Here is a 27,355-nt window from a genome sequence, read left to right as displayed (position 1 = left end):
CAACAAGGTAGTGTCAAATCAGTGAGAAATGCTGGACCAATTAAAAGACTCAGGTGCATTACACTACATGTCCCATCATGCACATCGAAGGGGGCGTAGTCGCTGTAAATACATGGCAAATTCCTGCAGACAGTGAGGATGAAGAGCTCTTAATCAGTAGATTAAAGCCCTTTTATTGATTATTTTGATTGTGCTAGTCGTTCTACCTTAAAACGATGACTTCAAAGGACCCGAATGCATCAAATAGTGCCCTGCTTTATTTGATTTATCAGCATTTAAAGGAGAATGGTTACCAGAAGGCTGCAAACGTGCTGAAAAAACATGTAACTCAGGTATGTTTTGATACTATCCAAATCTTTTTTTTCTTTCTTTTTTTTCGTTTCGACTTCTCATTAAACCTATATTAGCACATAGTGTATTTGACCATTTTGAAGTATGTGTGGTTATCCAGGATTGAAGTCGTGTAATTTAATATTAGGTGAGATTTGCTTTAATTATTTTCAATATTTTGTATCTGAATAAACCTACGTTTATGCAAATAATGTTTGCAATTGACCTTCCCTTTGAATGGTGCGTCTTTCTGAATCTCTACCTTGGATTTAGTCAGCCATAACTGATGTAGAACATTATGTAACAGTTGAACACACGTTGGGGCCATGAATGGTGGCACTGTACATTTTGTGAAATGCGCACCATGGTCGTTGTTGCGAAATGATCTTCGTCTACTTGTTTTTCAGATGAATAAATGTATTTAAAGCAATTGTATATGTATTCAGTTGTCTTTAATACTTTTTGCAGAATGTATATAGACGCATTTAATATAAAATACTCAACATCATTCTGCCCTATGCATTTATGCTTTTGGTGACCTACAGATGGAAACACCAGGAGATATCACCTCTTTACATGACATCTACACAAGTTGGACCAAGTAAGTATAGTATAATATGTCATATTAGTTTAGTTTGCCTCAGGCACATATTGTCATTATGCAGTGCTTATATAACATAATGTACTATGTGCCTTTGGGCGGCAGGTAGCCCAGTGGTTAAGAGCGTTGGGCCAGTAACTGAAAGGTCGCTGTTTTGAACCCTGAGCTTGTCTAGGTGAAAAGAAATCTGCCAATGTGCCCTTGAGCAAGGCACTTAACCCTAGTTGCTCCTGTAAGACACTAAGGATAAGAGCATCTACTAAATGACTTAAATGTAAACATGTTATGGCATTTTAAGGTAAATCATTTGTTATGTACTGCTGCTATAACACATTTTCAGGGTCTCAGAAATCGGACAAAATCCAAAACAAGAGCCTGAAGTGGATTCCACCACCCTGAAGAAGATTAAGGCCGATCCATCAACCAAAGAAGAAGATGTGGACTCAAAACCAATTGGTAGGTGTCACGTTCCTGACCTGTTTTCCTTTGTTTTGTATTTGTTTTAGTTGGTCAGGGCGTGAGTTGGGTGGGTTGGTCTAGATTTGATTTTCTATGTTGGGATTTTGTGTTCGGCCTGGTATGATTCTCAATCAGAGACAGCTGTCAATCGTTGTCCCTGATTGAGAATCATACTTAGGCAGCCTGGGTTTCACCTGTGTTTTGTGGGTGTTTGTTCCTGTGTCAGTGTTTGGGCCACACAGGACTGTTTCAGGTTAGTCACGTTTGTTGGTTGTTGTATTTTGTAGTGTTTGTTGTTTTCCCATTAAAATATGAATACTTACCAATCCGCATCTTGGTCCGATCCATGCTCCTCCTCGTCTGAGGAGGAGAACGACTACGACAGCCGTTACAGTAGGCTACCTCCTGCCCTATATTAAATATAATGTTCACAGTGTATCAAATTCACAAACCCTTAATCAACCAAAAAACAGCATTAAACTGTTCCACGGAGAAGATAGACTTGATACAATAAAACTTTATTGTCCATGTTACGGCGAACAATGAAAATGTGTCTTCTGCTCCGTTCTCAACCTCCTTCTCAGAGGGCACACATAATTGAGACAAGCACTATCGTAAAGCTACATGGGTCAAGCTGCCCAACGGTAGGGGAATGTTTTCAGGATGTGAACATAGCAGCCCTCCAGTTGCCAGATCAATTCCCCCCTTTTCCAGCACCCTGGCCCGGAATTCGAATTGGCCACCCTTCAGCTACAGGCCCAACTCCTTAGCCGCTGTGCTACCTACCGCCCCATCTGGCATTCATAGCTGCACGTGATCAACCATGTAAATTCAGAATTCCTCATTACTCAGATGTTTTTCAGATTCTCTACCTCCTGCCCCCCACACACCCCAGGCTGCGGATGCAGAAACCCCCCAGGCTGCAACCCCAGAGAATGAGGAGCCGGTCCCACAGGATGAGGTGGGTAGATGGAGGAGGAGCTGTGATTTGGGTTGGGCCTTGGCACCAGAGCTATATATATATATATATATATTATATGTGTTGTAGAGATTTATGTCAAGACAATACAGCCTTTTGGGGACTTGAACAGGTTTGGATTAGCAAATTGAACATTGTTTAATTTTTCTAGCATACTTAAAACAATCATAACACAGATATAATACAGTATTTATAGTTATTTAGCTCCATTTGATGTAGTTGCTGACTACTGACATTCCGATTTCTGTGTCATTATCGAAGTTGCCATCTACTCCAGTCAGTAACGGGACAGTGGAAACATCAGCCCCTGTACCAGCGGTCACCCCTTTAAAACCAGCAGAGAGCTCAGACAGTGACTCTGAGAGCAAAGAGGAGATTCCCCTCACACAGGTGAAACATGGTGTTCCATTTGGAGGATAAAGGCTTTCTTGATAAATGAGGTATATACATTGTATGAAATTGACTGTGTATCCCATGTGTCTGAATGCTTACCTCTCTTCCAGGAAGCTACTGTCACCCCAAAGGCCTCTTCAGCTGTCCCTACCACCACGCCCTCAAAACATGTAGACAGTAACAGCAAATCAGACAGTGAGAATGAGATTCCTCCATCACAGGTGAGGGGTCTTACGACAATTGTGTTATAACTACATTCTGTGAAATTCAGATTTATAAAATGTTTACTCTGTGTATTTCAGACTGTTGTCATACCCAGTAAGGCCTCAGCTCCCAGTAAGACTCCAGCCAACCCCACAGCTCCCAGTAAAGCAGAGAGTTCAGACAGTGACACCTCAGACAGTGAAGAGGAGGTTACTGTCAAGGTATGTCACACCTGAATCGTTGTAAATTAATTTCAGCTCAATTATTGGGCTGGTAATGGTTACTCCTAGGTACTAGCATGGTTATTCAACAACGCCTGACTGCCATGCATTTGTCTTTCCATCTTCTCTCCTCTGTGTTTTTAGAAACTAACATCTAAAGCTGCTCTTGTGAAATCAGCCAAGGCGCACCCAGCAGCCCCAGTGAAGACCAGTGTAGTCACCCCCAGTCAGGCTAAAGCTGCTCCCAAGACTCCTGCTGCAGAGAAGAAAGCACAGAGCTCTGACAGCGACAGCTCGGACTCGGACACTGAGGAGGAGGCTCCTAAAAAGGTGAATCCTAATGATACCTGACTACAGTAATGCTCTCACACAAATTTAAGCTTGTGTCTGAAATATATTCTATAACATACAAGCTGGACAGTCATATAATAATTTTAAAAACTCGGAGCACAATGATTGGTGACTTCCTGAACTTCCTTTGACCCATTGTACAGTATTTTTTATGAATCAACTTTAACAGTAGAGATACACAGACAACCATATCTGTCGTCCAGTCACTGTAATGATGTGTGTGGACATTGGCATAGATATTATTATAGTCCTCTAAATTCACAGCTAACACCCCCGTGGACAGTTTGTATTTGCCAGGGCGGTACTGCTCCTCTGTCTTTGTGCTGAAGCAGTGATCCATGGTCCTGTAACTCTGTTTGGACAGGGTCAATCCCCTTGGCTCTAGCCTGACAAGCTCTATAGTGGCACTCAGCTTCGAGTGACTGTCTGTGACACCGACCAGGAAACATGGTTCTCATGCCATGTTTCATTTGTCTCTGTTCCAGAAACCTGTGGCGACACCCAAAGCCAAGCCTGTGGCTGCAACTCTGGTCAAGGCAGAAGCAGTGAAATCCACCCCTATTAAAAAACCAACAAACAGCTCAGACAGTGACAATGATGACACTGAGGAGGAGGCTCCTGTAAAGGTAGGTCACAACTGACTAATATCATTCCACCCTGTCCTATAGCAAGTTAATTTGCTTGAAAAGCTTGATATCATTTTTTTGTTTCAGAAATCAACACAGACACCGAAAGCTGCTCCTGTGAAACCAGCCAAGGCGTGCCCAGCAGCACCAGTGAAGCCCAATGTAGTCACCCCCAGTCAGGCTAAAGCTGCTCCCAAGACTCCTGCTCCAGAGAAGAAAGCACAGAGCTCTGACAGCGACAGCTCCGACTCAAACAGTGAAGATGAGTTATTTATAAAGGTAAGTCATACCTGAGAAATACACTGAATAAAAAGATAAATGCAACATGTAAAGTGTTGGTCCCATGTTTCATGAGCTGAAATAAAAGATCCCAGAAATGTTCCATACGCACTAAAAGCTTATTTCTCTCTAATTTTGTGCACAAATTTGTTTATATCCCTGTTAGTGAGCATTTCTCCTTTGCCAGCCAGGATAATCCACCCACCTAACTGGTGTGGCACATCAAGATGCTGAGTAAACAGCATGATTATTACACAGGTGCACCTTGTGCTGGTGACAATAAAAGGCCACTTTAAAATGTGCAGTTTTGTCACACAAATCAATGCCGCACATGTCTCAAGTTGAGGGAGCGTGCAATTGGTAGGCTGATTGCAGGAATGTTCACCAGAGCTGTTTCCAGAGAATTTTATGTTAATTTCTCTACCATAAGCTGCCTCAAACGTCATTTTGGAGAATTTGGCAGTACATCCAACCGGCCTCACAGCGGCAGACCATGTGTAACCACGCCAGCCCAGGACCTCCACAACCGGCTTCTTCACCTGCCGGATTGTCTGAGGAGGGTGGGGTGCTGAGGAGTATTTCTGTCTGTAAAAGCCCTTTTGTGTGGAAAAATGAATTCTGATTGGCCTAGCTCCCCAGTGGGTGGGCCTGCCTGCCAAGTGGATTGGCCTATGCCCTCCAAGGCCCACCCATGGCTGCACCACTGCCCAGTCATGTTAAATCCATAGATTAGGGCTTAATCAATTGATTTCACTTGATGGATTTCCTTTTATGAACTGTAACTCAGTAAAATCTTTGAAATTGTTGCATGTTGCGTTCATATTTTTGTTCAGTATAGTAATTAAACCATTTCTTGTCACTAATAAAAACAAATATTGAGTTGGTTTTATTCCTGATATAATACCTTGATATAATTTTTTGTTTCAGAAATCAACACAGACCCTGAAAGCTGCTGCTTTGAAACAAGCCAAGGCGATCCCAGCAGCCCCAATAAAGCCCAGTGTAGTCACCCCCAGTCAGGCTAAAGCTGCTCCCAAGACTCCTGCTGCAGAGAAGAAAGCACAGAGCTCTGACAGTGACAGCTCAGACTCAGACAGTGAGGAGGAGGCTCCTAAGGTTTGTATAATAATCCTACTAAAAAGATCCCATTTACTGTACAACTCACAACATGATCTACTGTAGGTCAATGTAGACATAGGAAGTGCAGTAGACCATAAACACCATAAGTCATTACTTCTGTGATAGTCTCCAGATCTGCATCTGCTCTCTCCCTAAGACCAAGCCGGGGGCAGCTGCTCCAGTCAAGGCTGTAGCAGTGAAATCACCAGAACCAGTGAAGTCCAGCAAACTAGCTATCACTCCCTCAAAACCAGCAGAGAGCTCAGAGAGTGACAGCAGTGAGGATGACATTTCTTTCACACAGGTGAAATAATATTTGCACTATTAGAACATGCAAACAGCTTTTTTTCTGTGGAATCATGTCTCAAATGTACAACTATAATGTTGTTTATTGACACTGGTCTGTGTGGATTTGTGTTTCAGACTCCTGTTAAAGTCATAGAGGCAGCTTCCAGTAAGGCCTCAGCTCCCAGTAAGACTCCAGCCAACCCCACAGCTCCCAGTAAAGCAGAGAGTTCAGACAGTGACACCTCAGACAGTGAAGAGGAGTTTACTGTCAAGGTATGTCACACTTGAGAAATAGTCATTAAACCACTTCCCCTTGTCAATAAGAAAAACAAATATTGAGTTGGTTTTATTTCTGATATAATTATTTGTTCCAGAAACCTGCACTGACACCCAAAGCTGCTCCTGTGAAAACAGCCAAGGTGCGCCCAGCAGCCTCAGTGAAACCCAGTGTAGTCACCCCCAGTCAGGCTAAAGCTGCTCCCAAGACTCCTGCTGCCAAGACTCCTGCTGCAGGGAAGAAAGCACAGAGCTCTGACAGTGACAGCTCAGACTCAGACAGTGAGGAGGAGGCTCCTGTAAAGGTCTGTATCATATGCCAGAAATATATGATTTGATAGTGTTGTGTTAATCCTGTGATAATACTGAGGATAAATTGGTGTATAATCCTAGAACTTTCTTAAACCTGAATCTACTACCAAGCAGAAAACCACCCCAGCCTCAACCCCAAGCAAGGCCAAAGCCACTCCTAAGACCCCAGCTGCAGCTGCTAAGATGGAGACTGACAGCTCAGACTCCTCTGACAGTGAGGATGAGGCTCCAGCCAAGCAGGCCCCTGCCAAGCCCACCCCCAGCCCGGCTAAAACCACACCCAAGGCCCCTGCTGCAGCTAAGAAGGCCGACAGCTCGGACAGTGATGAGTCTGACTCTGAGGAGGGCAAGCCAGCTAAAGTAAGTCACACATGTTATTAACCTGTTGTAATGTGCTTTTGGTGATGTTTTGGCGTCTGCAGTTGTACCTACATTGTGTTTATTTGTTTTTGTTTCTACAGAAGGTCACTGCTATCACCGTAGCCAAACCTTCAACTCCGGTACAGGAGGAGGACAAAGATTCCTCAGACAGTGAGGATGAAGAAACACCATCGGTCAGTCTCATAGCCCATCAAATTTAACTAGGGCTGTCCCGGACTAAAAAAAATCTTTGTCGACCGAAAGTCATCTGGTATAAAAGAAAATGGTGTATTTTTCCATATATAGACACACCCTATGTGTTTTAATAAAATGTACTTTATGCATTGAGCTTGTCTGAGGCTTAAAGCTTACGGTTTGATGAAATAAGACAAATGCCTTATGATGGCGCCAGAGGTCTAGATAACCAGAAGAGAAAAACCTGACTCCACTATTTTCCTCCCTCTCCTGCTGGCTTTCACAGGTTCTGCCATTACTCTCCTGAAGTTGCCGGTAATAGGCTACATGAGGAGTTAGAAACCTTTTTCATGTGCAATGCAAATTTATCTTACCAATCCTACCCATCTGCGTGGCAGTTATGGTTTTCATATGCACATTGTCGTGAAACAGTTAAATTTAATTTATAATAACGGCTTCATATCTGAAAATCATTGTCATGTGGTTAATAAAAATTCTATCCAAATCTAAATGAAAATGATACAAACCTAAAAAGTAACTTCTATTGCCTTTGCCAACTATGTAAAATGTGTCTACATAAAGCCAACAAATAAAAACTTCAGCTTGTAGGTAGAAATTATCCTGATAAAAATAAATATCCTATAAATCACATTGGCTACACATGGCCTGTCTGCAACAAACTTGAATCAATGTATCAACTATTAAGTTGGGTCCAGCCCTGAAGCTTGCACTAGCCAACTTGCAACATTGTATCAAATATTCTGGGCCCTCAGTTTCCCCGCCAGTGAGCTCAGGACAGACACAGCTGTAGGCTATTTTCACAATGGATAAGAAGCAGTGGTTGACTTGGACAGGAGCTCACCGGAGCTGAGTCCCGGCACTTCAAATGTTCTACTGCTTGAGCTCCTGTTCCTCTTATAGAATATTAGCTCAAAAGTATTGTGGAGCTCCTGCACCTAAATATAAACGGTACCAGCATCCAAAATGAGTACCGGAACATATTTCAGTCCAAGTCAAACACTGATAAGAAGTAATCAGGTAGGCCTATTTTATGACGTTTCAACTGGCTCAGAGCATGACATTTTCTGCTTTCACGCTAAGTGGTTATCAAAAGGGAGAGAACTGGGAAGATTATTCAGGTAGCCTATCGCCTACTTCTATTTGTGCGCGTCTTTACTCAACATGGACAGGAGCGCTCCAAATAAAAGACAATGACTAAATTGACAAAACTCGTAAATGGAATGAAATAAACCAAAACTAGTTTCTCACAAGTGTAGCATAGGTTGTGCACTCTGTTAACAATGTGTCCACTCCGACAATGACAACGGGAAGACTGGAATAATAATATTGAATGCATTAAAAATAATTACCATAAACAAAGTAACAAACATTGTAGATTATAAATTATAGGAGTTAAAGGTAAATGTACTACTGGTGATATACAGTACCAGACAAATGTTTGGACACACCTACTCATTCAAGGATTTTTCTTTATTTTTTACATTGAAGAATAATAGTGAAGACATTAAAACTATGAAATAACACATGGAATTATGTAGTAACCAAAAAAATGTTAAACAAATCTAAATATATTTTAGATTCTTCAAAGTAGCCACCCTTTGCCTTGACGACAGCTTTGCACACTTGTTGCATTCTCTCAACCAGCTTCACTTGAAATGCTTTTCCAACAGTCTTGAAGGAGTTCCCACATATGCTGAACACTTGTTGGCGGCTTTTCCTTCACTCTGCGGTCCAACTCATCCCAAACTATCTCAATTGGGTTATGGTCGGGTGATTGTGGAGGCCAGGTCATCTGATGCAGCACTCCATCACTCTCTTTAGTCAAATAGCCCTTACACAGCCTGGAGGTGTGTTGGGTCATTGTCCTGAAAAAAAATGTATAGTCCCACTGAGCGCAAACCAGATGTTATGGCATATCGCAGCAGAACACTGTGGTAGCCATGCTGGTTAAGTGTACCTTGATTTCTAAATAAATCACTGACAGTGTCACCAGCAAAGCACCATCACACCTCCTCCTCCATGCTTCACGGTGGGAACCACACATGCAGAGATCATCCGTTCACCTACTCTGCGTCTCACAAAGACACGTTGGTTGGAACCAAACATCTCAAATTTGGAATCAGACCAAAGGACAGATTTCCACCGGTCTAATGTCCATTGCTTGTGTTTCTTGGCCAAATCAAGTCTCTTCCTCTTATTGGTGTCCTTTAGTAGGGGTTTCTTTGCAGCAATTCGACCATGAAGGCCTGATTCACGCAGTCTCCTCTGAACAGTTGATGTTGAGATGTGTCTGTTACTTGAACTCTGTGAAGCATTTATTTGGGCAGCAATTTCTGAGGCTGGTAACTGAATGAACGTATCCTCTGCAGAAGAGGTAACTCTGTGTCTTCCTTTCCTGTGGCGGTCCTCATGAGAGACAGTTTCATCATAGCGTTGATGGTTTTTGCGACTGCACTTGAAGAAACTTTCAAAGTTCTTCATTTTTTGGATTGACTGACCTTCATGTCTTAAAGTAATGATGGACTGTCGTTTCTCTTTGCTTATTTGAGCTGTTCTTGCCATAATATGGACTTGGTCTTTTACCAAATATGGCTATCTTCTGTTTACAACCCCTACCTGGTCACAACATAACTGATTGGCTCAAACGCATTAAGAAGGAAAGAAATTCAACAAATGAACTTTTAACAAGACACACTTGTTAATTGAAATGCATTCCAGGTGACTACCTCATGAAGTTGGTTGAGAGAATGCAAAGAGTGTGCAAAGCAGTCATCAAGGCAAAGGGTGGCTACATTGAAAAATCTCAAATATAAAATATATTTTGATTTGTTTGGCACTTGTTTACTACATGATTCCATATGTGTTATTTCATAGTTTTGATGTCTCCACTACTTGTCTACAATGTAGAAAATAGTACAAAATACAGAAAAACCATGGAATGAGTAGGTGTGTCCAAACTTTTGACTGGTACTGTATATATTTGTTACTGCTCGACTAAACAATCTCGGTCGGCCAACAGCCAAACAATCGACCGATCAACTAATTGGGGTCAGCCCTAAATTAAACTGATAATTAGTGTGCATATCAAAGTGAAAATGTTTGGCAATGGCATTTATTATATAAACTTCAACTTGCATAGATTAAATTGACCTTGTATTTTATCTGTGCTTATGAATCTGACGTATGTGACCAGAAACCAGAATCCACACCATCTGAGACAGCTGTCACTCAAACCCAGGCAACGCCTCCTGCTGGCAAGGAGGGAGGTACAGAGGAACACAGTCCAGCAGAGGTACATACGGTACGGGTGATGTAGGGATGTTATGGAACACAGTCCAACGGGAATGTACGGTACGGGTGATGTAGGGATGTCATGGAACACAGTCCAACGGGTATGTACAGTACGGGTGATGTAGGGATGTTATGGAACACAGTCCAACGGGTATGTACGGGTGATGTAGGGATGTTATGGAACACAGTCCAACGGGTATGTACAGTATGGGTGATGTAGGGATGTCATGGAACACAGTCCAACGGGTATGTACAGTACGGGTGATGTAGGGATATCATGGAACACAGTCCAACGGGTATGTACAGTACGGGTGATGTAGGGATGTTATGGAACACAGTCCAACGGGAATGTACGGTACGGGTGATGTAGGGATGTCATGGAACACAGTCCAACGGGTATGTACAGTACGGGTGATGTAGGGATGTTATGGAACACAGTCCAACGGGTATGTACGGGTGATGTAGGGATGTCATGGAACACAGTCCAACGGGTATGTACGGTACGGGTGATGTAGGGATGTCATGGAACACAGTCCAACGGGTATGTACAGTACAGGTGATGTAGGGATGTTATGGAACACAGTCCAACGGGTATGTACAGTACAGGTGATGTAGGGATGTCATGGACATTCTTTCCGGACTGCTAATTGTTCATTTTTCCACCAACACCATATGGGTTCTTTATTCATATTTGCACTTCATGCCTTGACAGGAAGTTGAAGCTGCTCCAGTCATACCTAAAACTGAAGCAGCAGCTGAGGACAATAGCAGTGATGATCCAACCGATATTGAAGGATCTCCTCCTGAAGGTACACCAGCCCAGACCTCACTCATGTCATGTGTTGTTTTCTGGTGCTGTTCATTTTGCTTGGTGTAGTTGCATTTTGGTTAGTTCTGTGTCTGTGGCTATCTATGACCTCCTCCTTTCCATGACAGTCCCTGAGGTGGACACACCCCCTGCCTCTGGGCCAGAGAGTGCAAATGAGGAGGAGGTCCCAGAGAGTCCCCAGAAGGTCCTAAAGACAGACACTTCTTCAGAGAAGCCCAAGACAGAGGATCAGATAGTGACCTCTACAACATCAGAGGACAAGAGTGACACCCCTGAACTCCCATCAGAAGCCCCTGTTACGGGTAAGACTAGCCATTTCTCCCCACCTGGTCTAGAAGAACCATACGTGGACTCCACTGACAACTTGGATCACTTTATAGCTGAGGCCAGAAAAGATACAGACCACACATCATAATACAGTATCAAAATTAACAAAGGACAGGAACATAAGCTAAGTAAAAATGAGTGTTCAACGAAAGTGAAACACAGAGAGAGGACAGTCAAAACAGAAACACTGTTCATAAAGCGTTCATAAAGTTTGGGAAAAAATTCAAAAAGATATGACTTACCATCTTGCAATGAAATAACTGAGAGGGAGAACAACAAGCAGAATACAGTCAAACAAGTAAATTAGCAGTCTTATGAAATGTATTTTTAAATCTTTAGCTGCTGAGATCAGAACTGCTTTAGAAGAGGAATCAAAGGAGTGTGTTGACCCAGTTATCCCCAATTCAGCATCTGAAGACTTGGAGGTAAGTAAAGTAATCAATGATGTAACCATGTGTCTGTGAGACACCCTGTGCACGGCTGATATGAATCAAAGTGACCAAATGCTTTGATTGAAGGTTTTGCTTTGATCTAAATAATATTCTATTGTTGTTGCCCCTCTGTTTTTCGTCACCATGTAGCCTGAAAAAGTGACCATTGAGACAGTTGCTGAGACAATCCCCACAGAGACAGAGGAACCACCCACAGAGGAACCACCCACTGATACCCCAACACCTGGATCAAAGAGGAAGAGGAGTAAAGAGACAACGGACGCAACTCCCAAGAAGAAGAAGATGAATAAGAAGAAGAAGAAGAGGGAGGTTGAAGAGAATGTGCAGCCTGCAGTAGAGGAGGATGGTGGTGAGTCCAGTCTGGACACAAAGCGGTTGGAGCTGACTCCATCAGGTACACTATCCAGAGCTCTCTAACCCTGTTTCCGGAGAGCTACCGTCCTGTAGGTTAACTTCAACCCTGTTCCTGGAAGGTTACTGTCCTGTAGGTTTTAACTCTAACCCTAATGTAGCACACCTGATTCTAATAATTAGCTGATTGATAAGCTGAATCAGGTTAGTAACAACTGGGGTTGAAGTTAAAACCTACAGGAGGGTAGCTCTCCAGGAACAGGGTTGGAGTTAAAACCTACAGGAGGGTAGCTCTCCAGGAACAGGGTTGGAGTTAAAACCTACAGGAGGGTAGATCTCCAGGAACAGGGTTGGCGTTAAAACCTACAGGAGGGTAGATCTCCAGGAACAGGGTTGGGGTTAAAACCTACAGGAGGGTAGATCTCCAGGAACAGGGTTGGAGTTAAAACCTACAGGAGGGTAGCTCTCCAGGAACAGGGTTGGAGTTAAAACCTACAGGAGAGTAGATCTCCAGGAACAGGGTTGGAGTTAAAAACTACAGGAGGGTAGATCTCCAGGAACAGGGTTGGAGTTAAAAACTACAGGAGGGTAGATCTCCAGGAACAGGGTTGGAGTTAAAAACTACAGGAGGGTAGATCTCCAGGAACAGGGTTGGAGTTAAAACCTACAGGAGGGTAGATCTCCAGGAACAGGGTTGAAGTTAAAACCTACAGGAGGGTAGCTCTCCAGGAACAGGGTTGGAGTTAAAACCTACAGGAGGGTAGATCTCCAGGAACAGGGTTGGCGTTAACCTACAGGAGGGTAGATCTCCAGGAACAGGGTTGGGGTTAAAACCTACAGGAGGGTAGATCTCCAGGAACAGGGTTGGCGTTAACCTACAGGAGGGTAGATCTCCAGGAACAGGGTTGGGGTTAAAACCTACAGGAGGGTAGATCTCCAGGAACAGGGTTGGGGTTAAAACCTACAGGAGGATAGATCTCCAGGAACAGGGTTGGGGTTAAAAACTACAGGAGGGTAGATCTCCAGGAACAGGGTTGGAGTTAAAAACTACAGGAGGGTAGCTCTCCAGGAACAGGGTTGAAGAGCCCTGAGAGAAAGAGGCACAAGAGAAAGCTAATGATCATTAGACCTGGACCATAAACAACCCTTAGCCACTACTAGGCAAAGGGTAGGGCTAGGGATTGCTTTTTATTACCTGCTAAATAACTGAATGTAACCTGTAACCATCATCTATAGTCAACATTTCTGTTACATTGATTTTCTCCGTTTTACAGACGATTCCAAGGTGGATACCACCCTGGCTTCAGAGTCTGGCTCCACCACTCTTGTTCTGTCAGCAAAGTCCCTCAAGAAAAGGAAAAGAAAGAGGGTGAAGAAAAGAAGAGTGGCGAAGGCCGAGAGGGAGTCACCGGAAGAGGACGAAAAAACAGACTTCGTCCCAAAAAATAAAAAAATAAAAAAGAGCAAGAAAAACACAGCAGCCACCCTGACACCACCAACCAACAACCAGACCAAGGAAACTCCAAAGACCACAGCTGCTAAGAGGCCTCTTCCTCCCACCGCTGAGCCGGAAGAGCTAGAGACTCCCAAAAAGAAGAAGAAAGTCGCAGAGAAAGGGAGCGCTGTGAAGGAAAATACAACTCCAGGCATTGAAATAAAGAAGAGAAAGAAGAAGGCTGCTAAAGCTGAAAACACTGTGAAAGACTCTGCAATCTCAACTCCTGAACCGAACCTGACACCAGAGACCCCAAAAAACAAAAAGAGTAAGTGCAATACGGGACAAACAAGAAAGGTTGCTTCTCTAAGTATTAAGTTAATTTGTTGTGTGTTTCCATTATGATTGGGTTCTACAGAGAAAAACAAGCTGACAGAGAAAAAGGGGAAAATGAAAACTGCATTGAAAACACCGGTAAAAGCCTCAACAGGACCTTTGCCTAACACAGAAGTGACTAAGGTATGGGACAGAAACACTATCTGGGGCATAGGTGCATATCAATAGAAAATTATGAATTATGCAAATAGTGTTATTTGGATGCATAAAATAGTTATAATAGCACTGATATTTCCTTTTTTCTTTTTCTTAAGAAAAATAAGTCCTCCAAAAAGAAATAATCCAATGGTGAAATTTCAGGTACATGTACATCATATATTTTGTAATTTTCCCAAAGCCCAAAATGATTTACATAATTTCTCAAATCTAATGTTACTTTGCAGGAGATGGTGGATTTCTTCTCCAGGGAATGAAGTGGAGCTGCTGACGTCAATCAGAAGACAATCACACTGGTGCCTGAGGTTTCAACCAAAAGGGGAAACTGGAGTTCTGGCCTGTACATGTACTTAAGGTTCTACACATGTATTTTAGGGGAACATCTGTATTGTGTTACTAACAACACAATCTATGTTTTAACCATATATTCTATAAGCTTGCTAAACCAGGCATGTATTGACATGAAAAAGGCAAAATACTCATACCATTCTATTTGAAGTGTTGAATAAACGGGACACAGAAATTAACACATTTGCACAGCCTGATGGAACGTAAACCCACCTTCAGTGTATTTGCCAAGTCTTAATTAATGATAAAACAATCGTTGGGCATTAATATGTCCTTGGTCTAGCATTGCTGTCTAGATAATGTTGTAGGGTGTAGTACTCTTGCATGTTGTGGGTTTTAATTTCTGTTCTTTAAGCTGTGAACACTTCCACATAATTGTGTGTAAGGGATTGTTAGGACTCTGGGAACACTTGTAGCAAATGTCACTCCAAATACTATACTATGCACCTCACAAATCCTATTGCTGAGCCCATAGCCTTGTGTTTTAGCACTTATTTTAGACCCATACACCTATGCAGAGGAAGGTTCTGGAGGACCAGAGGAGGATAGCTGATCTGACTGACTCAGAATTTGCTGAACTCCCATGTTTACAAACCAGTTTCTGTCACAAACTTTTCTTCCATTTGTCATTTCTGATTGTTCATTGTTATCAATAAAAATGGTTTAATCTCTTAATCTGGTTTCTTTATTCATAAAATCTTATTGTGAATTTATATAGCATGAATATAAAATCATATTGTTGCCAGCCACTTGTATCTTTCAGTCAAATGCTGACTGGTCAATTCTCTCAGACCATAATTGGGAACATTGAACAGTGCTAGCCTTCTGTGAGTTTGACAGTAGTTTTTAACAATAGACTTACCAATATATGCACATGCCTATGAATGGAATGTAGTTCATATGAACACAAACAATTAACAAACATATCAATGCAGCAGCATATCACAAGTTAGTACTCAGATTTATTAGAACAGCAATAGAGCTTTATGTGATACAAGTCCTTTACAATCCACACTCCATCTCAGTTGGAAAGGTGTCCTCGGGGGAGCGGAGTTGGTCATGCTTATGATGTCACAACTGTCTCCAGCACCTTAGCCACTTGGTCAGCATTCATGTTGTCAAGGGCCACACTGCTCTCCTTACCAAAATCTGCAATACAGGTACATGAAAGAACCAAATGAATGCATGGCCATAAACATTGCATTTGACATACAGCGGTGACAGATGTGAGTCGCCTAGCTACTGAAACAATGTTCTCACCAGATCTTGCCCAAAGCTTAGGCTGAACACCTGAGCACTCCCTGATGAGGATGGGGAATGTGGGGTTTGCCTTCTTCAGTTCCACATAGTGCTGTTCCACAAAATCCCTGGAGAACATGGAATAATAAATAATCAAGTGAAATAACTTGTACAATATTTTTTTACTATACGAGTTCATAACACTGAAATAGCTAGCTAATAAACAAGGGTTTACTATTTATCGTATTAGTAAATGTTGAATATTAAGATACATAATAGAAACGATGTTGTAGAGCTGTAGTTAGATACATATGCGTGATCTAAAAATTATTTCAGATGAGTTTATTCTATATTCAATTAAGATTGTTCGTTAACTACTGTATGTTTACATGTAGCATGTCTGGCAGGCAGAATCGACTAGTGGAAACAAGACTGTTTTCAGGGCAGAACTGGTTGCAACGAGATACTGTATTTTCGAGTCGGGGACAAGTTTAGCATTTTAGCTAACCCTAACGTTATTTAATTATCATAACCTGCTGCGTAAGTTCTCCTACCCTGCTACGAAAAGTCACTTCTGCTAATGAGAAATGCGAGTATCCACTAGGCGTCTGGCAGTAGATTGTGCTAGCTACGAGGACAGCTTTGTGACCGCTAGCGAAGACAAGGTAGCTAACTATTTCGATTTCATGAAAATATGACTGTTGTCAAATTAAAAATATTACCTTGCTCCTTGACTCGCAGGCGATGTCTGGCACAAATGTAGACGAATCTCTCGAAGGTTTTTAGCAAGGTTAGAGCCAATACCTCTTACTACGGAAGCGGCCATGATGGTTCACCAGCTTTAGATTAATGTTCCTGAACCCACCCACTCTCTATATCAACAAATCACATTCAAGAAGCTTTGTAAAATTCGAGAATTCACCCAATTACATTCCACGTTTAAGGTTAACGTAACGTTTGCGCCGCAAATCAAGACCATACCAATCGAATGTTGACTGTCATTTCCGTTTTCACAGCAGCACACATCACCATCAACAACATAGCTAGGATTATAAATCTAGCAATAGTTGATCACAAACTTTTTGTTTTACTTGAGTGAGACCAACTTCTTTCAACATGCCGGAACGAGAACGAGGAGAACGAGAGAGTAAGTTGAATTTATTTGGCATTGTGTGTGCTAACGTCAGCTAGCTAGCCAACTAACAAAGATAGCTAATGTTAGCTAACGATAACTTTCGCCATTTGTGCAGCTAACGTTACTGAATATTACGTTTATACGTTGCATTAGCAATGTATATAGCTATATGGATTCATATTTCCAGACTCAAAAGACAACCGTAACTAACTAGCTAGGGGTGTTTGTTAGCTACCTATCATAGCTTGCTAACTAACTAGCTACTGTTAAATAGCCTGAGTAGCCACTGTTTGGTCATCTTGCAAAGAAAAAGTAACCCCTCAATTACCTCATTTTATATGTATCTGCTCAATATGTCTATTTTGATAGCCATTCGTGAACTCTTAGCTAATTGGTGTTTTACTGCAGTGGCATCAACCACGTATTAATTATTTAGTACAAGTTAACCTCATTCGATGCAGTCGAAGTGAAGCGCTCACCAATTGACACAGTTGCTAGTTCTCCCCGGAAAAATGGCGTCTGCAGGTAGTAACGTCTTTATTTTACAGCGGAGTCGTTCTCCAACCCTCTGGCTCCGGATGGGCATGAGGTGGAGGACCACCGGTCAGCACTTCAGTAAGTGAGGCTTTTGTTGCCGTTTACAATATTTGCATGACAACACATTTGGTCACCACATCAACTTTTGGGTCATGAGAACAGAGGACCCAGTGTGATGACACTTATTGAATATGTCTGAGATATGTTTTGATTGTTTCGCTGTACATTTTGGATGAGTACGAATGGTCTGAAAGTCTTCCAAGACTATGTTAGACTACACATACTGTGTGGCTCAACCCCCCCCCTTTGTTTTCCAGGTCCAAGCTGACAAATGAGGACTTCCGTAAACTTTTGATGACCCCTCGTGCCACGCCTTCATCAGCTCCCCCATCCTCCAAATCCTCCAGACATCATGAGTGAGTGATGGATTTACAGTACCATAGAGTAGTCCGTTGGATCATGAATATATTAATGAAATGGCAGATTTGGGGATTGTTAAGTCCAAGTACACAGTCTTTTGAATCAACACTTGTAGAACTGAATTTGCTTTTTTTACAGGATGCCCCGGGACTACAGCGAAGAGGATGATCCTGCAGCCCGTAGACGGAAGAAGAAAAGGTGATTCTTTCATTAAGGGTGGCAGAGTCTATAATAACTGTTTCTCTTATTATTTGATTAAACTGAATGTTTGTTGTCACACTGCCTGAGGTCTCTCAGCTGTCACCAGCTGACCTTTGCCCTCTGCTACCCCTATCAGTTATTACGCCAAGCTGCGTCAGCAGGAAGTGGAGAGGGAGCGGGAGCTAGCTGAGAAGTACCGTGACCGTGCCCGGGAGCGTCGTGATGGCGTCAACAAGGACTACGAGGAGACAGAACTCATCAGCACAACAGCCAATTACAGAGCAGTGGGGCCCACAGCCGAGGCGTGAGTTTCCCATAATGCTACTGTCTACTCCCCACCGGGAGTGGTGGTGTATGGACGTGTTCTGTATGAATGTCCATGGTGATGTATTGTGTTGACAGGGATAATTCAGCAGCTGAGAAGAGGCGGCAGATGATCCAGGAGTCTAAGTTCTTGGGTGGTGACATGGAACACACTCACTTGGTGAAAGGATTGGATTTTGCCCTTTTGCAGAAGGTCAGTCTACTGTCCTTTTCATGATGCTAAGGTTCATTAATAAACAGAAGCTGCCCGCCCAGATTCTTGGTCTTTGCCATTAGAATAGCGGTTTAAGTTCCGGGGGGCTGGTCTAGTGATAGTTCTGCTGCCCCCTGACCAATATGCCCCTAAGGGCTGTGGTTTGATTCCCTTTCCACCACTCACTCCCTGAGCTTTATCCCTCTTACTGTTTCCCCTATCTACATGTCTAACCTGGACCTGTCAATAAAACTGGAGTCATGTTTTAGAAAAAGGGGGGGAAAGAATAGCATTCTAACCTAAAATGAAGGAATCCGAAGATGCTTGAGCTCAGATGATCAGTAACACAGTCATGTAGTAGCTATAGAATGCCATCTATATTGTAGAAGATATCTGGTTTGAAGTATGCTGAAGCTGCGGTATGCTAATTCCTTGGCTGTTCCAATGGGACACACTGTCATTGCTCCCTCCCTCACTAAAAAGAGTGAAAATACCAAGTAGGTCACCCTGTTCTATCACTCCTGCAGTGTACACCCAGAGGTGAAGAAAACGTCCTCTGCTGTGCCATATTATGGAACAACTGCAGCAGAGTAGGGACTGTGTCGACCTACGGGAAATAGTTGTCATGGATATAATGCTTGTTTACTTGCAGGTGCGTGCTGAGATCACCAGCAAGGAGAAGGAGGAGGAGGATATGATTGAAAAAGTAACAAAGGAAGTCAAGTATGTATATTGATATTTTCCCCACTCTTCATCATTATTTTCTCATAGCATAGAACATGTTATTTTCTTCCTGAACGAGTTCTCCAGTGTCCTCATTCCAGAGAAATGAACCTGTATTCTTTCCTCCAGGAAAGAGATTGAACCAGAGGAGAAAATAGAGTTCAAGACACGTCTAGGTAAGTAATAGTCATATTATCTACTGGAATTTGAGCCCATGTAAAGGTAAATCACTCCAGTTGGTTGGTGGTGTTGACGGTCTCTCTGCTCCACCCTCAGGAAGGAATATCTACCGGATCATGTTCAAGGGCCGCCAGTTTGAGAGGAATGAGCTGTTCCTGCCCGGCCGTATGGCATACGTAGTGGACCTGGAGGATGAGTACGCAGACACCGACATCCCCACCACACTGATCCGCAGCAAGGCCGACTGCCCCACCATGGAGGTCCGACTGCACTGCAGACCACAATAACATAGAATGTCTATTACAGTCATGGTTTATGTAGAGGTATGTGTAACTTTTCTCTCTTCAGGCTCAGACAACTCTCACCACCAACGACATTGTCATCAGCAAGCTGACCCAGATCCTGTCCTACCTGCGACAAGGGACCCGCAACAAGAAGATGAAGAAGAAGGAAAAAGGAGGTTGGTCTTTGATTGGTTCACAACTGGATACTGATTCCTACCCCGTTTTTCATGGCATCCGTTTGTTTATCTACAGTTCACATTTAAATGATTTCCATTGGTTTCTTCTTACAGGGGTGAAAATTGATGAGAAGAAAGTTCCAGGACCGGAGGCAGACGCAAGGTCAGTGTTGTGGCTCTCCATAAAGGCTGTTTTCATTTAATCACGTTCTGTTTCTTTGAAGATCTGTTGTCCCCATTGAACTCAAACCATTCCTTTCTCCATCCTAACAGCATCTTTGATGACATCGGGGACTACGCCCCATCTACCTCCAAGGCCATCCGGGACAAGGAGAAGGAACGCTACCGGGAGAAGGAGAAGGAGCGGGACAGAGAGAGGGAGCGGGACAGAGAGAGGGAGCGGGACAGAGAGAGGGACAAGGAGGAAGAAAAGAGACGCCACAGCTACTTTGAGAAGCCCAGAGCAGATGACGATGATACCATGGAGATTGAGACGGGTAATTCATCAACCATAGCATACAAATAACATGCTCTTTTTAAAATCTAGTATTGATCCCCATTCAACCCAACTACACATTCTGACCTCTGGTCTGTCTATCCTCTTCGGACCATACAGGTCCAGGATCAGTGAAGGACCAGATCAAGCTGATCAATGAGAAGTTTGCAGCAACTCCCCAGTGGCCAGGAGAAACATATCCTTTTCTCTGTTTGGGCCAGAGAGCCACATTATCTTGGCTTACATAGCTAGACTTGACAATGTCTTCATTCCCAGTATTTAGACTGATAGAGGGGAAATGTTTAGTCCGCTGACCTCCTTAACTGCGAGCTACTGCTGGGTCGCGTGGCCGTAAAGAGGAGAAGCTCGGGGACTTCTTTGGCATGTCCAACAGCTATGCTGAGTGTTACCCAGCTACGTGAGTCCCCAGATTCATCCATGTCACATCACTGTAGGGTGGACACTGGGCTTAATATACCAGGTAATTTGCTGTAGTGGGTGTACCTGTGTGATATGGGCGTTGTCTCTCTCTGTTCTCAGTATGGACGACTTGGCTGTGGACAGTGATGAAGAGGTGGACTACACCAAGATGGACCAGGTTGGTGCTTCATCTTTTAATCCTTAGTCCCCTCCTAGATGGACCTTTGGGTTGATGGTCAGTTGTGTGTTGTGGTGTGGTTGACACCGTTTTGACCTCCGTTTTGTCTCTGACCTCTGTAGGGTAACAAGAAGGGTCCTCTGGGTCGCTGGGACTTTGACACTCAGGATGAATACAGTGAATACATGAACAACAAGGAGGCTCTGCCAAAGTATGTTATCTTAGAGCTTTGTCTCAACAATGAACCTGGAATCCCTTGTTTCATACATTCATTACAGGACACAGTGATAGAAACATCATTGGATTCCCTGCCATTTCTATGAAAGGCTTTTAATCGGGCCAAGTCATTTAATATTAATTGCAGACAAACTGTGTTCGTCCTTTCAGGGCTGCTTTCCAGTATGGCATCAAGATGTCTGAGGGGAGGAAGACTCGCCGCTTCAAGGAGACCAATGAGAAGGCAGAGCTGGACAGGCAGTGGAAGAAGATCAGTGCTGTGAGTGGGCGGTTTAATGGCTCTGTTGTTAACAGGGTTGTGAGTGGGTGGTTTAATGGCTCTGTTAACAGGGTTGTGAGTGGGTGGTTTAATGGCTCTGTTAACAGGGTTGTGGGTGGGTGGTTTAATGGCTCTGTTGTTAACAGGGTTGTGAGTGGGTGGTTTAATGGCTCTGTTAACAGGGTTGTGAGTGGGTGGTTTAATGGCTCTGTTAACAGGGTTGTGAGTGGGTGGTTTAATGGCTCTGTTGTTAACAGGGTTGTGAGTGGGAGGTTTAATGGCTCTTGTTAACAGGGTTGTGAGTGGGTGGTTTAATGGCTCTGTTGTTAACAGGGTTGTGAGTGGGCGGTTTAATGGCTCTGTTGTTAACAGGGTTGTGAGTGGGTGGTTTAATGGCTCTGTTAACAGGGTTGTGAGTGGGCGGTTTAATGGCTCTGTTGTTAACAGGGTTGTGAGTGGGTGGTTTAATGGCTCTGTTAACAGGGTTGTGAGTGGGTGGTTTAATGGCTCTGTTAACAGGGTTGTGGGTGGGTGGTTTAATGGCTCTGTTGTTAACAGGGTTGTGAGTGGGTGGTTTAATGGCTCTGTTAACAGGGTTGTGAGTGGGTGGTTTAATGGCTCTGTTAACAGGGTTGTGAGTGGGTGGTTTAATGGCTCTGTTGTTAACAGGGTTGTGAGTGGGAGGTTTAATGGCTCTTGTTAACAGGGTTGTGAGTGGGTGGTTTAATGGCTCTGTTGTTAACAGGGTTGTGAGTGGGCGGTTTAATGGCTCTGTTGTTAACAGGGTTGTGAGTGGGTGGTTTAATGGCTCTGTTAACAGGGTTGTGAGTGGGCGGTTTAATGGCTCTGTTGTTAACAGGGTTGTGAGTGGGCGGTTTAATGGCTCTGTTAACAGGGTTGTGAGTGGGTGGTTTAATGGCTCTTGTTAACAGGGTTGTGAGTGGGTGGTTTAATGGCTCTGTTAACAGGGTCGTGAGTGGGCGGTTTAATGGCTCTGTTAACAGGGTTGTGAGTGGGCGGTTTAATGGCTCTGTTAACAGGGTTGTGAGTGGGCGGTTTAATGGCTCTGTTGTTAACAGGGTTGTGAGTGGGCGGTTTAATGGCTCTGTTAACAGGGTTGTGAGTGGGTGGTTTAATGGCTCTGTTAACAGGGTTGTGAGTGGGTGGTTTAATGGCTCTGTTAACAGGGTTGTGAGTGGGTGGTTTAATGGCTCTGTTAACAGGGTTGTGAGTGGGCGGTTTAATGGCTCTGTTGTTAACAGGGTTGTGAGTGGGTGGTTTAATGGCTCTGTTGTTAACAGGGTTGTGAGTGGGTGGTTTAATGGCTCTGTTGTTAACAGGGTTGTGAGTGGGCGGTTTAATGGCTCTGTTAACAGGGTTGTGAGTGGGCGGTTTAATGGCTCTGTTGTTAACAGGGTTGTGAGTGGGCGGTTTAATGGCTCTGTTGTTAACAGGGTTGTGAGTGGGCGGTTTAATGGCTCTGTTGTTAACAGGGTTGTGAGTGGGCGGTTTAATGGCTCTGTTGTTAACAGGGTTGTGAGTGGGCGGTTTAATGGCTCTGTTGTTAACAGGGTTGTGAGTGGGCGGTTTAATGGCTCTGTTGTTAACAGGGTTGTGAGTGGGCGGTTTAATGGCTCTGTTGTTAACAGGGTTGTGAGTGGGCGGTTTAATGGCTCTGTTGTTAACAGGGTTGTGAATGGGTGGTTTAATGGCTCTGTTAACAGGGTTGTGAGTGGGTGGTTTAATGGCTCTGTTGTTAACAGGGTTGTGAGTGGGAGGTTTAATGGCTCTGTTGTTAACAGGGTTGTGGGTGGACGGTTTAATGGCTCTGTTGTTAACAGGGTTGTGAGTGGGTGGTTTAATGGCTCTGTTGTTAACAGGGTTGTGAGTGGGTGGTTTAATGGCTCTGTTGTTAACAGGGTTGTGAGTGGGTAGTTTAATGGCTCTGTTGTTAACAGGGTTGTGACAGATATCAGGGTATACTGAGACATAAACCAGAAAAGGGTGTCTTATTAATCATGTGTTTTGTCTGTCACAGATCATTGAGAAGAGGAAGAAGGCTGAGGCAGATGGGTGAGTACATTTCCTTCAGTCTGTTTTTCATCTGACATCCAGTACATGACTCAGCACAGACTGTAAGATGGTAGTGGGAGAGAACTGAGAGCAGACAGACGGTAAGATGGTGGTGGGAGAGGACTGAGAGCAGACAGATGGTGGTGGGAGAGGACTGAGAGCAGACAGATGGGAGAGGACTGAGAGCAGACAGATGGGAGAGGACTGAGAGCAGACAGATGGGAGAGGACTGCGAGCAGACAGATGGGAGAGGACTGAGAGCAGACAGATGGGAGAGGACTGAGAGCAGACAGATGGGAGAGGACTGAGAGCAGACAGATGGGAGAGGACTGAGAGCAGACAGATGGGAGAGGACTGAGAGCAGACAGATGGTGGTGGGAGAGGACTGAGAGCAGATAGATGGTGGTGGGAGAGGACTGAGAGCAGATAGATGGTGGTGGGAGAGGACTGAGAGCAGACAGATGGTGGTGGGAGAGGACTGAGAGCAGACAGATGGTGGCGGGAGAGGACTGAGAGCAGACAGATGGTGGCGGGAGAGGACTGAGAGCAGATAGATGGTGGCGGGAGAGGACTGAGAGCAGACGGTAAGATGGTAGCGGGAGAGGACTGAGAGCAGACGGTAAGATGGTAGCGGGAGAGGACTGAGAGCAGACAGATGGGAGAGGACTGAGAGCAGACGGTAAGATGGTAGCGGGAGAGGACTGAGAGCAGACGGTAAGATGGTAGCGGGAGAGGACTGAGAGCAGACGGTAAGATGGTAGCGGGAGAGGACTGAGAGCAGACGGTAAGATGGTGATGGGAGAGGACTGAGAGCAGACAGATGGTGGTGGGAGAGGACTGAGAGCAGATAGATGGTGGTGGGAGAGGACTGAGAGCAGACAGATGGTGGTGGGAGAGGACTGAGAGCAGACAGATGGGAGAGGACTGAGAGCAGACAGATGGTGGCGGGAGAGGACTGAGAGCAGATAGATGGTGGCGGGAGAGGACTGAGAGCAGACGGTAAGATGGTAGCGGGAGAGGACTGAGAGCAGACGGTAAGATGGTAGCGGGAGAGGACTGAGAGCAGACAGATAGGAGAGGACTGAGAGCAGACGGACAGATGGTGGCGGGAGAGGACTGAGAGCAGACGGACAGATGGTAGCGGGAGAGGACTGAGAGCAGACGGACAGATGGTAGCGGGAGAGGACTGAGAGCAGACGGACAGATGGTAGCGGGAGAGGACAGAGCAGACGGACAGATGGAGGCGGGAGAGGACTGAGAGCAGACGGACAGATGGTAGCGGGAGAGGACTGAGAGCAGACGGACAGATGGTAGCGGGAGAGGACTGAGAGCAGACGGACAGATGGTAGCGGGAGAGGACTGAGAGCAGACGGACAGATGGTAGCGGGAGAGGACTGAGAGCAGACGGTAAGATGGTAGCGGGAGAGGACTGAGAGCAGACGGACAGATGGTAGCGGGAGAGGACTGAGAGCAGACGGACAGATGGTAGCGGGAGAGGACTGAGAGCAGACAGATGGTGGTGGGAGAGGACTGAGAGCAGACAGATGGTGGTGGGAGAGGACTGAGAGCAGACAGATGGTGGTGGGAGAGGACTGAGAGCAGACAGATGGGAGAGGACTGAGAGCAGACAGATGGGAGAGGACTGAGAGCAGACAGATGGGAGAGGACTGAGAGCAGACAGATGGGAGAGGACTGAGAGCAGACAGATGGGAGAGGACTGAGAGCAGACAGATGGGAGAGGACTGAGAGCAGACAGATGGGAGAGGACTGAGAGCAGACAGATGGTAGCGGGAGAGGACTGAGAGCAGACAGATGGTAGCGGGAGAGGACTGAGAGCAGACGGTAAGATGGTAGCGGGAGAGGACTGAGAGCAGACGGACAGATGGTGGCGGGAGAGGACTGAGAGCAGACGGACAGATGGTGGCGGGAGAGGACTGAGAGCAGACGGACAGATGGTGGCGGGAGAGGACTGAGAGCAGACGGACAGATGGTAGCGGGAGAGGACAGAGAGCAGACGGACAGATGGTAGCGGGAGAGGACTGAGAGCAGACGGACAGATGGTAGCGGGAGAGGACTGAGAGCAGACGGACAGATGGTAGCGGGAGAGGACTGAGAGCAGACAGATGGTGGTGGGAGAGGACTGAGAGCAGACAGATGGGAGAGGACTGAGAGCAGACAGATGGGAGAGGACTGAGAGCAGACAGATGGGAGAGGACTGAGAGCAGACAGATGGGAGAGGACTGAGAGCAGACAGATGGGAGAGGACTGAGAGCAGACAGATGGGAGAGGACTGAGAGCAGACAGATGGGAGAGGACTGAGAGCAGACAGATGGGAGAGGACTGAGAGCAGACAGATGGGAGAGGACTGAGAGCAGACAGATGGTAGCGGGAGAGGACTGAGAGCAGACAGATGGTAGCGGGAGAGGACTGAGAGCAGACGGTAAGATGGTAGCGGGAGAGGACTGAGAGCAGACGGACAGATGGTGGCGGGAGAGGACTGAGAGCAGACGGACAGATGGTGGCGGGAGAGGACTGAGAGCAGACGGACAGATGGTGGCGGGAGAGGACTGAGAGCAGACGGACAGATGGTAGCGGGAGAGGACAGAGAGCAGACGGACAGATGGTAGCGGGAGAGGACTGAGAGCAGACGGACAGATGGTAGCGGGAGAGGACTGAGAGCAGACGGACAGATGGTAGCGGGAGAGGACTGAGAGCAGATGGAGGTGGGAGAGGACTGAGATCAGACGGACAGATGGAGGTGGGAGAGGACTGAGAGCAGACAGATGGTGGTGGGAGAGGACTGAGAGCAGACAGATGGGAGAGGACTGAGAGCAGACAGATGGGAGAGGACTGAGAGCAGACAGATGGGAGAGGACTGAGAGCAGACAGATGGGAGAGGACTGAGAGCAGACAGATGGGAGAGGACTGAGAGCAGACAGATGGGAGAGGACTGAGAGCAGACAGATGGGAGAGGACTGAGAGCAGACAGATGGGAGAGGACTGAGAGCAGACAGATGGGAGAGGACTGAGAGCAGACAGATGGGAGAGGACTGAGAGCAGACAGATGGTGGTGGGAGAGGACTGAGAGCAGACAGATGGTAGCGGGAGAGGACTGAGAGCAGACGGTAAGATGGTAGCGGGAGAGGACTGAGAGCAGATGGTAGCGGGAGAGGACTGAGAGCAGACAGTATATGATGGGAAGATGGCGGTGGTATCTGAGAGACTTGTCAGAGCCGCTCACTGTGCTGTACAGTGGTGACCTACATTCTGCTCACACTCCGAAAGGAGGAAAATGTCTCAAGTACAACTGCCTCATCTCTCCACTCCAGAAATACTGCATCATGCAAGATGCTGCCTAAAATATTCTCAAACATAAATGGTAGATTGTCAAATATGATGTTAAATTCCCATTGCTCTATATTCATTTTACTCCTTTTTTCAGGGAGAAGCCGAAGAGGCCAAAGTATTAATGCTCTCCCATCTTGCATAATTTGGAACATGTTGAAAATCTTGCAATATATTGTATGCTAAAAATCCTGTTTGTATTTTGTGGAATACTAGATTGTGTATTGATTACTTTATCTTTTGTCTTGGACATGTAACCATGGAAATGTAACCATGAATGAGAATTGGAGCACAATGTTATGCAGCTTTTACACAAACTGTCAATGTCTCTATTAG

The 27,355-nt window shown here is 45.0% G+C and overlaps 3 protein-coding genes across 9 annotated transcripts; 2 read left to right on the top strand and 1 right to left on the bottom strand.

Moving 5' to 3' along the window:
- Window positions 1–72: 72 nt before the first annotated feature.
- LOC139552711 (nucleolar and coiled-body phosphoprotein 1-like) lies at window positions 73–15,274 on the top strand. Of its 7 annotated transcripts, XM_071364719.1 has the most exons (25): window positions 75–332; window positions 876–931; window positions 1,272–1,387; window positions 2,254–2,351; window positions 2,631–2,759; window positions 2,873–2,983; window positions 3,065–3,187; window positions 3,332–3,517; window positions 4,024–4,164; window positions 4,252–4,443; window positions 5,371–5,559; window positions 5,696–5,866; window positions 5,986–6,123; window positions 6,225–6,431; window positions 6,553–6,798; window positions 6,900–6,992; window positions 10,208–10,315; window positions 11,018–11,114; window positions 11,242–11,436; window positions 11,801–11,886; window positions 12,043–12,307; window positions 13,539–14,027; window positions 14,118–14,218; window positions 14,350–14,395; window positions 14,479–15,274. In XM_071364719.1, exons 1-24 carry the CDS (start codon window positions 216–218, stop codon window positions 14,374–14,376), a joined length of 3,681 nt encoding a protein of 1,226 aa, XP_071220820.1. In that variant the 5' UTR covers window positions 75–215; the 3' UTR covers window positions 14,377–14,395; window positions 14,479–15,274. The 7 variants fall into 7 exon arrangements, with proteins under 7 accessions (XP_071220823.1, XP_071220821.1, XP_071220819.1 ...); XM_071364722.1 differs by lacking the exon at window positions 14,350–14,395 and having other exon boundaries at window positions 73–332; window positions 12,043–12,262; XM_071364720.1 differs by lacking the exon at window positions 14,350–14,395 and having other exon boundaries at window positions 74–332; window positions 10,208–10,306.
- Window positions 15,269–16,699, bottom strand: ndufa2 (NADH:ubiquinone oxidoreductase subunit A2). The gene is made up of 3 exons (XM_071364728.1): window positions 16,561–16,699; window positions 15,860–15,966; window positions 15,269–15,748 (listed from the first exon to the last, which is right to left on the bottom strand). Exons 1-3 carry the CDS (start codon window positions 16,662–16,664, stop codon window positions 15,663–15,665), a joined length of 297 nt encoding a protein of 98 aa, XP_071220829.1. The 5' UTR covers window positions 16,665–16,699; the 3' UTR covers window positions 15,269–15,662.
- A 4-nt stretch (window positions 16,700–16,703) lies between these two features.
- ik (IK cytokine) lies at window positions 16,704–27,332 on the top strand. Its single transcript, XM_071364727.1, has 19 exons — window positions 16,704–16,985; window positions 17,522–17,588; window positions 17,828–17,926; window positions 18,069–18,128; window positions 18,268–18,435; window positions 18,534–18,648; window positions 19,301–19,371; window positions 19,501–19,547; window positions 19,648–19,811; window positions 19,900–20,011; window positions 20,126–20,174; window positions 20,285–20,508; window positions 20,628–20,703; window positions 20,842–20,925; window positions 21,048–21,105; window positions 21,228–21,316; window positions 21,493–21,601; window positions 23,640–23,674; window positions 27,117–27,332. Exons 1-19 carry the CDS (start codon window positions 16,955–16,957, stop codon window positions 27,142–27,144), a joined length of 1,686 nt encoding a protein of 561 aa, XP_071220828.1. The 5' UTR covers window positions 16,704–16,954; the 3' UTR covers window positions 27,145–27,332.
- Window positions 27,333–27,355: the final 23 nt, after the last annotated feature.

Source organism: Salvelinus alpinus, chromosome 24, assembly GCF_045679555.1.
Source record: "Salvelinus alpinus chromosome 24, SLU_Salpinus.1, whole genome shotgun sequence".
NCBI classification, from domain to species: Eukaryota; Metazoa; Chordata; class Actinopteri; order Salmoniformes; family Salmonidae; genus Salvelinus; species Salvelinus alpinus.
Note: the sequence above shows the minus strand (reverse complement) of the source record. Positions and strands in the feature narration are given on the sequence as shown.